General features: G+C 46.8%; 1 protein-coding gene across 20 annotated transcripts in view; it reads right to left on the bottom strand.

Moving 5' to 3' along the window:
* PKP4 (plakophilin 4) overlaps positions 1-13,395 on the bottom strand; it is a 236,260-nt gene that overhangs the window by 12,811 nt on the left and 210,054 nt on the right. For all 20 annotated transcript variants that reach the window (XR_009055218.1, XM_057747065.1, XM_057747073.1 and 17 more), the window contains 5 exons: positions 10,542-10,725; positions 7,190-7,307; positions 5,475-5,666; positions 5,102-5,275; positions 2,174-2,324 (listed from right to left, as the gene is read on the bottom strand). Coding sequence is in view for 19 of the 20 variants with exons in the window: in XM_057747065.1 (XP_057603048.1) it covers positions 2,174-2,324; positions 5,102-5,275; positions 5,475-5,666; positions 7,190-7,307; positions 10,542-10,725 (819 nt within the window). In the remaining variant the exon portion in view is untranslated. The remainder of the gene's footprint in view (positions 1-2,173; positions 2,325-5,101; positions 5,276-5,474; positions 5,667-7,189; positions 7,308-10,541; positions 10,726-13,395) is intronic.

The following is a 13,395-nucleotide window of genomic DNA, read 5'->3' as shown; positions in this document are numbered from 1 at the left end:
AAGAGGGAAAAACACTGATGACCTCGTGAGCCAGAAGATAAATGTGGTTTTTAAGCACGGATGATAAGTTAGCACTGGTGATTCTGAATACTCACGAATGACCAAAAGGTCCATGACGTGTAATTTGTCATTTTGCTGCGGCACAATTTTAAATTACACTCCGGAGGCTTGGGAGAAGGCCGCTCACTCGGTCTGTGAGTGACCCTTGTGGTTCCCTCAGAGCCTGCAGCGCAGACAGCTGGCTTGGCTGGACTCGGCTGAGTACGCAGCAACTTTCGTGAACTGACAAAAGTTTGTTCCCTTGTGAAAAACGGCTCTGGAGAGACAGCCCGTTGCTAGTGCTGGTGCTGGACGTGAGGAGAGAGTGAAGGGGTCAGAGAAGGGCGTGGTTCTTAGGAACGGAAGTGCTGGGTACATCAGAGTCAAACACTGATCTGGGAGGGGCTCGGACTGCATAGGAAGGAAGGGGTGTTCATGGGGAAACACGAAAAAGGTTACTTCTGAAAAAGCTCAAGAGTGCTTCAGCTGGGTAAAATAACGCTCATCAGCGGAGAAAGAAAATGCTCATGAAAGTTTCAAAGACGGTGAGGACATTCACAGAAAACACAGGGATGCACTCAGAGCCCCCTGAATCCACATTCGTTCTTCCCAAAGGTCTTGGCACTCACGGAGCTGGCCGTGCACCCTCTCCTCTCCCATCTCTCTCCTCCCATTTGTGGAATGATAGGCCTCAAGGTGTGGGTGGCCGACCCATTAGCATTAAGAACTCCCAAACTATACAGGCTTCTTATAAGACATTCATATAATACAGACGCAACAGAAATAACTTAAAAAATATCTCTTTAGGGACCTAAAAGGATTTCTCCCAAGGAAATGTGGGAACCAAGAGCAATAACACACATATTGGAATCAGTCACGAGCTGGACTATGAGCAGGGCATGGAAGAAGCTCCTTTCCTCTCTGTGGGGTACAATTTGGCCCAAAGGAATGGTGTTTTAAGAGTAGATTAATCCAGGCAACAATGTAAAGCAGCACGTCTGCCAGGTACAGTGTGACCCCTCACAGCCAGTCTCTAAGGTAAACACTGTGGCCCTTGTTCCTTTTCTCTCTCCATCTCTGTCTTGCTCTCTGTCACGGCAGGTGTCTACTTGAATATGAGTTCAATACATATTCACTAGTCCACATAAGATCTTCTCAAATTTCCCCTCCGTCTCTCCCGACCCCTCCTCCTCCCAGTCTCCATCAGCTGTGGGACTGGCGTGGAGCGGGGAGGTTTATAAGGGGCATTTTCACAGCAAGCCCACAGTGAGGAGAGCGGCACAGGCAGCTCCCTTTCAGAGATGGGAACCAAGGAAGAGTTTCCAGTTTAGATGAAGGCACGGAGCCCGCGTGGGCTCCATGCAGGACAGCCCAGGTTACACAACCAGGGAGCAGCAGACCCAGGGTTTCAGCCAAGGTCCACTGGAGGGTCTCTGATCTTTTCTTTACCCCACACTCTGCTGGGGACATGGCCACGCCCTGGAGGCCAGCAAGCTAAGCGGCCGAGGTGGTGCACAACTTTGAAGAGGCTCTCATTCTCGAGTTCATGCACGCGCCAGCCCGACATCTGGATGGACCAAGGTGAACGCCTCCTAAAACTTTCCACCCTATGTGTCTCACTTGCCCTACCCTCGTCCTGACCCTGCCCTGGGCTCAGGCCTTGCATCAGTGACTCTGTTTTAAGGTGAGCATCTACACAGGTCTGAGGGGAAAAGCTATAAAACATTCATGTGATTTCTTTTTTCTTAAGATTCAGAACATGGTAATATTGCAGAATTAGCAGATGTAAGTCTCAAAAATCGAAAAGGGAGAATTAAACCTTTTTTGTTATTCAAGAAATGACTCTCTCGGGAAACAGACACACCAAATCTATCAAGTAGTTCTGAAATGTGTGACTAAAATTGCTAGCTTTTCTGAAAATGTACCTTCCTGATCGTGTTTAATTAATAAGGCTGCCTCCTGCTGAAAAGGAATGGTCAGAAAGGACTGATACACAGGTACCAAATAGGCCAAGAAACCTGGGACTAGCACTCAGCTGCTACTCATTTTAAATGTAATATTTTTATCAATCAAAAGAAAAGTTTTATAAACGTTGTCATTTCTCTTTCTAGCTCATCTGGGCATCAGAACATACCTATGAGCTCCTTGTTGCGAACATCTAGGGCCATATTCCTCAAGGCAGTTGCCACAGAAGAAACCACTCTGTCATTATCCATCCTCAGAAGTTCTACGAGGATGGGAAGCCCTTTTTCTTTGCGGACGGCGGCTCGGATGTACGCTGCAAACTAGGAAACAAAACAAGGTAATAAGCAATAGAAAAGAGTTCAACTCTCAGATGTTACTGTTGCCTCAGAAAGATGTTCTAAAAGATGAATTAATAGATTAAATGTTTTCTTTCCAACTGGAGATTAAATCTGTGATGGCAGTCAAGAGAAAACCAGGTTTGGAGAAAGATAAGCTAGGATGACTGATTTAAAAAGAAATCCCAAAGCCTGAAAGCCTCAAACCACCATCTGGCAGATATTTTTGTGCAGAAAAGAGAGGGCAGCGATTACTTTCTACTTCAGCTACATAAACATGATTAAGGACGGATGCTCTGCAGTTGGCCCCATGCCAGGTCCAGAGGCTATATATAAATAGGAGGGCAGAGATGGTAACTGATCAGTGCACATTAAAGGAGAACCTGTCTCCATCAAGTCATTTTTTTCCCCAGTATTCTCTGCAAGAATATTTACAGTTTAGCAACCTTTCAAAGAAATTGCGTGGAAAAAATCCCTTGCCTCAGAAGAAAAGGAATTCTCCAGGAACACTGAGCATCGTAATTCATACACACTGGTGGAAAAGTAAGTATATTTGTGCACGAAATGCTCTATCATTCAAGATTAGTTAGCTGCTGCTGTGGTTTTTTTTAAATCCACAGTCAAGAACTTCTATCATGATTAACAGTCAAGTCTGTATGGTGAGTCAGTTTGGGCACCATATGAATTGGAAATGATCAGTAACTCATCAAGGAAACAAACAAACAAAGTAACATTTGAAAACAGGTCTTTAGTCTTGTTTTGAGTTGTCACTGACATTTTTACCAATGCAAACTGTCTTTCAAAATTTAGGATAATTGAAACATGTTGCTCATAAAACGTCTAATGCTTTCCTGCTGTGGTCAAGACACGAGGACAAAGATCTGCCGGTGCTTTGTATTATTTTGAATATGAAAATACGTGACTGACTACTCAGTTTCCTTAATATCAACAGAATAGATTATTGTAATAATACAAATCAAAGGAAAAGACATGTCTCAAAGATCCTATTAGCTTTCAGATGAAATCAATGCTCCTATTTTCCAAATCAAATGAAATCTGCAGGAGAAACAGAATACACGACTTGCTATCAGGTAAAGGACTTGGGCAACTTCTCGCTCCGAAACCTTCAAGGACAGAACTAATGCTTGTCTCACTTGCAGACCAAACGGCTCAGCCCAGCCCTGAGCACCTCCCTTCCGGAGCACTGTAGCCATCACCACTCCCAAGATAGCTTCTGACCTGATAACATCTGTGGTCACGATTATCCTGTTTTCTTAATGAGGGTCCAATATTTTGATTTACTATTTTAGATGCTTTTGAAGTCACTTCCATGTAATGTTTATATTTTAAATGACCTTGCCATTTGACGTTTATTCACTAAGTATCCCAGAAAATAAAATTCTACAACTCAAATCATATCTATTTTAATCACGGTCTTTTTTTAATTATTATTATCATCAAATGATTCTCAGGTCATAAGAAGCTGGAGGTAAACACTGAGTCACCAACATAAATATTTATGCTACTAACGTGCTGAGCACTCTCCCAGGTCCTCCACATTTATCTCATTTAATCCTTAAAACCACCGAGTGAGGTAGGTATTATTTCCATTTTGCAGATGATGAAACTGAGCACAGAGAGACCTGAGGCCCCCAGCTATATTGGTGGTGGCGGTGGCGGTGGCGGCGGGCGGCAGGATTCAGAGCCAAGGGGTCTGGCTCCAGAGCCAGCACTTAGATGCTACGCTATTAGCACTTTAATTTTTAAAAAATTTATTTCTTTACTTTTCTTGAAATATAGTTGTTTACAATGTTGTGCCAATCTCTACTGTACAGCAAAGTGAGTCAGTTACAGGCGGCTTAGCACCAGGCCGTAATTATCTGTGTATATGCATCACCCAGGCCTAGCAATGCTTTTCACTCTCATGGAAAAGACAATGGCCAGACAATTTCCATTTTGGGACGTGGTGATGGAGGAAGTAGCCAAGAACAAGCATTATTAATAATTCTACTAAAATATACTTGTTAGGAAATTTCTAGAGGTTAAAATGTTTGAAACAAGGATTGTCTGGGAAGTTGTTAGATGACATTTAAAAAGTTTTGACAACTTGCTTATAGGGGTAGCATTAGGAAATCACTTTCAATTTTCATAAAGAAAATTTCATACACCTATTAGTGGAGGCAGAAACTTTGCCATATGTATGTTCTGCAAGAGTCTGAGAGGAACGGTGGCCTGACCTCAGCTCTAATCCAGGCCCTTGACATCTCTCACCAGGTGCCCCAAAAGAATCCCAGCCTCAACTGCCCTCTACTTCAAATTCACTTTCTGTGCTGCTGCAGACGGGATCCGACAGTGTCCACATCAGCCTGTCTGTCACTTGTCTGCGGCCCCTCTGGTCTGAAGGTCAGGTTCCAGCTCCTGAAGCTTGGCCCTGCAGAAACCCTTCCCTACCTCCTGGCTCTTCTCTTTTCTGCCTTTCCCTCACCTGCCAGGCTGGGTTAGATGTCCTCTTTCAAGACGCCACTGCACACATAGCCTATGGGATCTACACTGTACTGACTCCATCTGTCTGTTTTTCTCGCTAGCTTTCAGTTTCTCATGGGGAAGGGCTATGGCATAATCATCCTTGGATCCCCAGAGCCGAATGCTGTCTCCCTGCTCTTTTCCTCCCACCCTTCACCAAACTCTAAACAACTGTGTCACTCTCCATGATCACTGCTGATCTGACTGCAAAAAGCGTGGATGAGTGGAAGACATCCTACCTTCCAGTTTCCAGCAGAGAGGTTCTGGAGAGATCCGGCAGAACCTTCCAAGGTGGCTGGGTTGGAACTTTCTGCTAGAAGAGTCAGATATGGTTTTACCACTGACGGATGCCACAGCATCTCAACCCCTTTGGGGGACTTCGACAGTCCTGGGATAGGACCAACTCCATCCCACTGAAAGACAAAGAGCGTGCATTAGTGGAAGCAAAGCGAACACAGTATCCGACCCTTGAAAACATTCCTTTCTGCTGGACTCAGCTAGAGCTATGCAGAAAAACTGCATCATGAGAAAAAATTTTTTCTTGCCAAGTGTGTGATTTCTTACTCCCAGAGAAATGAGACTTTAGAGTTTCATGTCAAATAAAATGCTAACTTGATCCTCTTGTGGCGTTCTCTTTTTCTTCTTCTTCTTCTTCCCCCAGCAGCTTGGCTCTGAGTCTTTGCTGGGAGACTCTTTTCCGAGTAAGTCATCCAATTCGTTCAGCCCCAGCAGCCGGGCCTGAGGCACCTCCAGCTCCAGACGATAGGACAGGTTCCTCAGGGTGCACACGCAGTTCTCCACGGTCTGAAACCCAACATGGTGCAGGATTAAAACCATCACAGCACATTGGTGCAAAATGCTTCTGTACTGAGCACGAGTGATATTAAATAAATGTAGAATACGAAAGAACTGCCTTTCACTTATGGGAAGCTGCAATAGTCTAAAGTCAGAACTGTGATTTCGGACTGTTGGTGGGACACCCAACTGACAGAGTGCAAAGCCATCCGCAGGACAGCTGATGATCCGATTTCATGCTGAGTGAAACGCGCCAGGCGCTGGAGGAGAACATGCCCAGTGTTTCCGCTTTAGGGCTGCTGCAGTGGCAGAGATGCACCCAAGGTACCAGACGTCCACCCCTCACCACCGGGAACCCTCATCATGAGGACTGGTCGACCAACCCCTCCCTCGGCACAGCCTCTCCCTCCACGTGCCATCTTCGTCGTCTCCTTCCATCTCCCAACGCTCCCCTCCCTCTGCGGGAAGTTCCATGATCTCTTTCTCTGCTGACATTTTGCCTTCTATACATGGTCTTTTGTTCCTCAGAGTCTATACTATACCTCTGATTGGGAGGCCAACCATCACTTCAGCTAAGTGCGTCTAAAACCAAGTTCAGTTTCACCTAGTGAGCTCCCCTTCTAACGTCTCTCAGTTTCATCTACAGACCTTTCGTTCAACTGAAGCTCAAATAACAACTTGGCTGTCATTTTGAACTGCTCCTCCAGCTCCTCCCAGGTGTACAGCTCAACATTCTCCTCTTCCCTCCCAGGCCCTTACTTACGACCCTAGGTCTACGTATGGCCTCTCTTTATCCAGCCCATCCTGGACAACAAGTGCCTGGCCTGCCCTGGGACTCCTGACACTTTCAGTCCCTCCTTCCTGCCTCCCTCCACCTGCCCCCGCCCCTGATGCCGGGGCAGACCTGGACGGCATGACAGCCGCAACATGATGAGCAGCGTGCCTTGTGTGAGGGCCGGATGGAGGAAAAAGAAGCGGAGGGTAAGGGGGACGTGCTGGGAACAGAGGGAGGGGGTGAAAGGCTGCAACCCGGATGTAGAAAGGGGCAACCAGAGTTGGCACCAAGGCATAAAGGGCAGAGAGGTTGGGGGGATTCCAGCGGCTAGACTAGGAGCTTTTATTCATTAGATACTTAGTTACAGATGGACCTGCTTGGAGCAGCAGGGGATAGGAAATGGAGAAAATAGCAGCAGGGCTATCCCCTTGACAATGAACCCAGGAGAAACCACAGAGAAGGTCTGGACCCTGGTGGGTCCTTCTCCACGTGGAGTCACTCAGTTTTCATGGTTCTAAGGCTGTTTTCTTAAGTTCTCATGTCCCTGTTCACTTGTAATTTTTAGAGACAGTCTCTCTTTATTTTTTTAAAATTTTATTTATTTATTTTTTGAGACCGTCCTCCTTTAATCTGGAGCGTAGATTAACGAGGAGGAGAGGGTCAAGAATTCCAGAAAGAGGCAACGGCACGGGGACAGCTGTGGTCGGCAGCTGCTGTCCTCTGACACTGCGGCGTTCACGGCCGGGCAGGCACTGACCTTGCTGTCGTAATCGGATGTGTTCACACACGTGTGGATCACGTACAACAGCGAGTCCACCAGCCCCTCACAGGATCGCATCTGCTTCCGCGCTTCCTCCCCCGCGGAGCTGAGATTCCTAAACAGGCAGAGACACGGGAGAGCTCGTGAGCCGCGGAGCCTTACCTTGATGACCTGAGGACCAAGGACAGAGCAGCACACAGATCTGGTGCGAGGAGGCGCCTGGAGATACAGAACTCCTGCAAAGTGCCTGTAAAACGCTCTGCATTTTAATATCGTGAGGGCTCACGAGAGTAGCCAGCCCCTCCGCTAGCCATGCAAATTGAAGGGAGCAGGGGCATTTGACCTTTCTATCTCTCTTGTGACAGGCCACCTTCTGACCATCTAAAATAATTATTTTGGGGCTTATCCTCCGTTTTCTCGCATGTAAAAATGGGGGGATACAAGTAACTGCCTCATAAGGTTGCCGTAAGGAAGAGATGAGTCGCTGCACACGAAGCAATGAGAAGGTGCCCATTGTAAACGGATGTTTATCAGCCACGCACAGCTGCTACTTCCACACATCCTTCACCTCCCTTGTTAGGCCATAAGGTCTTTGTCGTCCCTGCACCTATGACAATGTTTTGCATGTCGCAGGTGGTCATACATGCTTCTTGAATGAACAGAGGAAACATTTCTTGTATAAGCATGTCAAGGCAGATAGGAACACTTGCTCATGCTACAATTTCTCTCATCCTTCTAATTCTTAAAAACCCTGAAAAGTGTTTTTAGGTCTCATCCATATTGAAATTTGTGCTATCAATTCAACTTCATGAATTGATAACCAAATGATAAGACTCTATTTCATGTGCCATTAACCAGGGTTCTAGGCTCACTCTGAGATTTTGAAAACTTAGACTAGGTAAGGGGGCTCGGGAATGACTGTTCTTTTCACCTCTGTTTTCCCGAGGCCAGAGAGACACTATCACCCGTGACCCCCCCACTGCTCTTCTCTGGGCTAACCTCTCAGCAGCACCCAACGGCTGCCCTCTTCTGTCCCTCTGGTCTTCCTCTCGTCTTGCTGTCTTCCCTTCTCAGCCTCTTCTGCCTGTGGGTCCCTATGGTGTGCCCAGGGCTACTTTGGTCCCTTCCTGTCTTATCTTTGCACTCTCCTGGGTGGCCTGGCCCCCTTCTGCTACGTGGATTTAATGTAACCTATGGACCCATGACGCCCAAACACCTATCTTTAGTCCAACCCCTCTCTAGAACTCCAGGCTCATTTATCCTGACATTACCATACAGGCAGCTAATCAGACATCTCGAAGGGCACCAGCCCAAACCCTCAGCGGCTCCTCTCTCCACCCCTCCTCCTCCCCTCTGCTGACCTCATCAACAGCACTTCCGTGCTCCCGGCCGATCCAGCCAAAGATCTAGGCACTGTCCTTACTTCCTCCCCTTTCCTCACCCTTCACATTCAGTCCATCAGCAAACCTCGTCAGCCTCTCCCTCCACCACGTACCCCACTCTGCCCGCCTCTCTGTGGCGCCCGGCCTTTGCCACGCTCATCATTTACCTTCCTCCCCCGACTGTCGCCCACATCACAGCCAGAAACCATCCCCACTCCTGTGATTAAACCCCCTGATGGTTTCTCATGCCACTTGGCATGCACTGCACTCTTTCCTCTGATTTAAAAAATCCAACATGACTGGTCTCACTCTGCACCTTGCCCATGAAGCTCCAGCCAAGCCCATTCCTGCCCCAGAGCCTTCACATTCCCTGTTCCCTTTGTCTAGACTGTGCGTCCTCCTCCCCTCTCCCACCGCCACCCTCACAGGAGCAGCTCCTTGGGGTATTTCAGATCTAGCTTAAACTTCACCTCCTGTGAGATCACCTGACCATCAACGTAACCACCTAATAACTCTTACGTCACCTCATTTTTTTAAAATGGCATCTGTTCTTTTCTTGTTTATTTATTTACCTATCTTCATCAATAGAATTTGGTCCTATCAGAGCAGCGACCTCGTCTTTTCGTTCATCACTGAGTTTACACAGAAAGGCATTCACTGACTGTTAACAGGCCTGCAACACAGCGGGGACCCCGAGCATGTGTCCTGTTCCTGGGCCCCCCCCGGAAGCCTGGCAGGCTAGCTGAGCGATCACAGCCTCCCCTGATCCAGGTACGGGGAGAGGATGAGATGCTTCTCCACGAATCGGCAGTAGAGGCCATGGGACCTGCTCTGCGATGCAGGAATCTGAGTCAGGGAACTGGCCTGTCTTCTAGAAGCCCGGGCCCCTTCCTCCCCCTCTCTTGAGCTCTGGAGTAGAGATGCTCAGACACCTTAGCTTAAGTGGTAAACAGCGCTCACCGTGTATTAGACACTACACGAAGCATTTTATACAAGCTGAGTCTTCACAACTCTGAGACAGTAGTATTACCCCTATCCTAAAGATGAGGAAACAGGCTCAGAATGGGACAGCAAACCAGCCTATCTGAAGCCAGAGACCACTCCTGTCACCAGGCCACTCTGCCCCCAAGGTTTCTGTTTCAAGTTCCTAGTAAGCCCGGGAAACTGGGTGGAAATTGGGCTGATGAGTTAATGGCAAATAATGAGCAATCCTATGTACAGTTAAACGGGGCTCTATGGACTTTAAATGCTAAAAATAATGACTGAAAGTAGTATTTGGGCTCACTTTATTTATAAAGCTCAAACCCAATGACTGCTTAAACCACACATTTTTTGCACCCTTTTACAAGCAAAAAAGTTTCAACCACTACATTTAAAAAGACTCATGTCTAATTAACAGACAGCGTTATACTAGCTCCAGGTGTACAGCACAACGATTTGCCATTTGCGTACATTGTGAAATGATCACCACAATACGTCTAGTTACTGTCTGTCACCACAGTTACCAAGCTTTTTTCTTGTGATGAGAACTTTTAAGGTTTATTTTCTTAGCCTCTTTCAACTTTATGACACAGTATCAGTGACAATAGTTACCATGCTGTACGTTACATCACTGTGACTTATTTTATAACTCAAAGTTTGTCCTTCTGCATTTTGAATTTAAACAAAAACCAGGCTGCTGCCACATTAGCAATCAGAATGTGATAGCCAGAAAAATGCTGTTCAAGTGGAAAACACTGGAATCAGACCGAAAGGGCTTTTTTGACTAGTCATTTTCAAGCCACTGCTCTGTGTGCACAATGTCTTCCCCATAGTTTGACAAAGTCCAGCAGTCTAAATTTTAAAACAAGACTTGGAAACTTAGAGAGAGATTACTAAAAATGAAGTATCAAATCCTCCTAAGATCAGCATAGCTACGATTATTATTTAATCACAGACTTAATCAGAAAGAAGAAATAAAAACTTGCCGCAGGCAGCCTGTCGTGTTGCGCAGGACAAGTGAAGTCTGAAATTTAATTTTATGGTCATCATCGAAAGAAGAGCTATTCCATCCAGAATGCGGGACGATCACAGTGCTTGTCAAGGTTGAGAGCGCATCCCGGATGACCGTCATCTTCACGGCATCACACGAGGATAAATTCCAAAGAACCCCTAAAGAAGGAGATTTTAAAAACCAAATCATCAATTAGAAATCCCGCAGTTTTAGTGATGAAATAAACATATTAGCTTCGACTGATGGGAACTCAGTGTGTTCCAAACCTAATCTATGGCCTGAATTTACAACCAGGCTGGGGACGGCCCTCTAATAAACGTTGAGTGAACATACGTTAGCTTCTGGCAGTATGTTACCAAGCTGTCCTTGTCTTAAGTTTCAGAGCGTATGTATCCATCGGGCAAGATGACTGTGGTTTTGCCAAGCAAATTAGAGTTGCTCCGCGAGGGGGAAGGGCGCAATCCGATCCAGGGGCATAAATGTGATGCATCTGTGAAGGCTGTAGAAAGGTGGTTCATCGTACCATCCCTCACATTCAGTGTTCTGTGTGACAAGCCATTTTTAGAATTTAGTACTTGAAAAAGAACTTCTCTTTCTCAAAAGACTGAAACTTTCTCTTCATCACACTTCCTTGTCTTACTTTTGCTACCGGGAAGCTCAAGCTTAAATATTACCCTTGCAGTAACTTACGGGCACAAAGGGTGCTTCCCTTTGCTTTCTCTCCCTTATTTAGATAAGGTGTAAACATTTGCATTTCCATGTGAAGACTTTTAGTAGCATGCGCAAGTCACTACCATTGCTTTTTGGATACAGATGAGACTAACAATAAACTAAACTAGAAGCTCACGGTGTTGATGTTGTAATCCACATCAATACTGCTGGGAAACAGACCCTAAATGCAGCTTATTAGAGTGTTATTTCAATTATAAGTGTATTAAAGGGTCCTCATATCTGTGTCAACAATAAGAGGGTTAAACTACTGTGACAGCATGCATATGTTCTAATACTCACTCTTCTAGAAATTAGACCAAATTCAAGATTATACCTACTCTAATGTCATTTCCACATCAGTGCATTTTCCTAAGTAAGAGGGGATGGGGTGGAGGAGAGACACCTCAGAGCCCTACACCCCTGATGTGTCCTTGGCAAGTTGCTTCAGCCAGTACAGTGCTTTTAGAATTATCAACATGCAGAAACACTTGAGGCCTGTGGAGGGGAAGGAGGTGGTAAAATCTGTCCATGTCCATGGAAGCATGTCAGGCTTGTGAACATGAATGATCCAGAGTGTTGAGCCAGAGACAAGACTGAAAACTGCTGCTCTGGGTCTGGTGACCAAGAAGCCAGCCTGGAAACTGTCTCTGCAGCCTTCTTGGGGCCTGGAGAAATCACAGGGCCCTTTATGAAGGAGGGAGGCAGGAGAGAGCAGACAGGAGTTTTATTTCTTTATGGAGGGAGGAGGGGTACAAGCAAAGGGCTAGAACTGAAGAGAGGAAAACAATACTCTGACTATAAACGGATAGGACCATCCACTCCCCGCACGTCTGCCCTGACCCACCCACACCGTGGAGGGATGCTCCATGAGGAGGGCAGAGCTCGGGCTCTGTCCTGGGAAACACCTTGGGGCCTGACGTCTCTCCTCTGTCACTTGGCTTTAACTTCTGGGCCTCGCTGATTGGGTTTCCCTTGTTCCCCCAGGACGTTCACCCCTTCCCTGCTCCTACCCTTTGGGGTGGGACAACCCCCCACGAGCACAGCTTTTCAGGACACCACCCTCAGCGGTGACCCATCTAGTTAGGTCGGGCTCGAGGGGGATTTGGACAGTTTAGAATCGGGAAAAGGAAAGACCCTGCTTTGTCTCTGAAGGCGTGTTCTGCCCACCACGACAGACCTTCGTTTCCATAATTATCTCGTGGCTGATGGTCCTGGTGGGAGGGCAGTGTGCACTGTAGCTGCTCAAGAAGTGAACTTCAACTCCACACACAGAGCTGTTCTCCGTGGATTCGGATGGAATTGGCTACGTCTGTGTGAATGGGTTTAAACTAGGCTCTCTGGGTTCTGGGGGTTCTGCTGGGCTCTCAGGGGCAGTCACGTGAAGAGGGGGGAGAGCTGGCGGCAGGGCTCCAGACCCCAGCCCGTTCACCCAGAGCAGCTCCATCCCTATCTGCTCTCAGTACTGGGCTTCACTGCGTGTTTCCGTTTGAAAAAAGGGTTTTGTGTCTAAGACGTTTGAAAAGCACTGTGTTGGGGGAAAGCATCCGAGGACGGACGACTGCAGAAGGGACCTTGGGAGCTAAGGATGAAAAACGAGTCTCTGAAAGTTGCTTCTGACTCAAAGGGGAGAAAAGACAGAAGGAGAGCGGGTTGAGGCACAGAAGGGTGGGTGACGGCGGCCGCCATGCATAGGGCTTTAACATTTCTTGCCAACGAGGCTAACCTCACCCCACCCATGGCTCCAAAGGGGCCTGCCCTGGGCTTGAGCCACAGAGGCAGCATGTGGCAGAGGCCAGTGGTGGGGAAGGGTCATTCCCTGACCACCCCTGCTGACAATTTTATAACATGTGATTCCTAAGGCCACTGGAGCAATTTCTCTTTCTGTGAGAGCGTTTCAAAGTTTTCACTCTGCAAAATTCTACACATGGGGGACAGCTGCATTTTCCAATAAGCTATGAGCTACTTCACAGAATAAATGCATTCCAGAAAAGTTAACTTAAGGCAAGGTTTATGGAAAGTAAAGCTTGTCATATTGCAGGCTATAGGTATAAAATTAGACACATCTCTACAGAAAATTAAACAGGGCTGAGTCACAAACTTCAGGTGAAAACATGACT

This window comes from Hippopotamus amphibius, chromosome 8, assembly GCF_030028045.1.
Source record: "Hippopotamus amphibius kiboko isolate mHipAmp2 chromosome 8, mHipAmp2.hap2, whole genome shotgun sequence".
Lineage (NCBI taxonomy): Eukaryota > Metazoa > Chordata > Mammalia > Artiodactyla > Hippopotamidae > Hippopotamus > Hippopotamus amphibius.
This window is presented reverse-complemented; position numbering and strand designations above follow the sequence as displayed.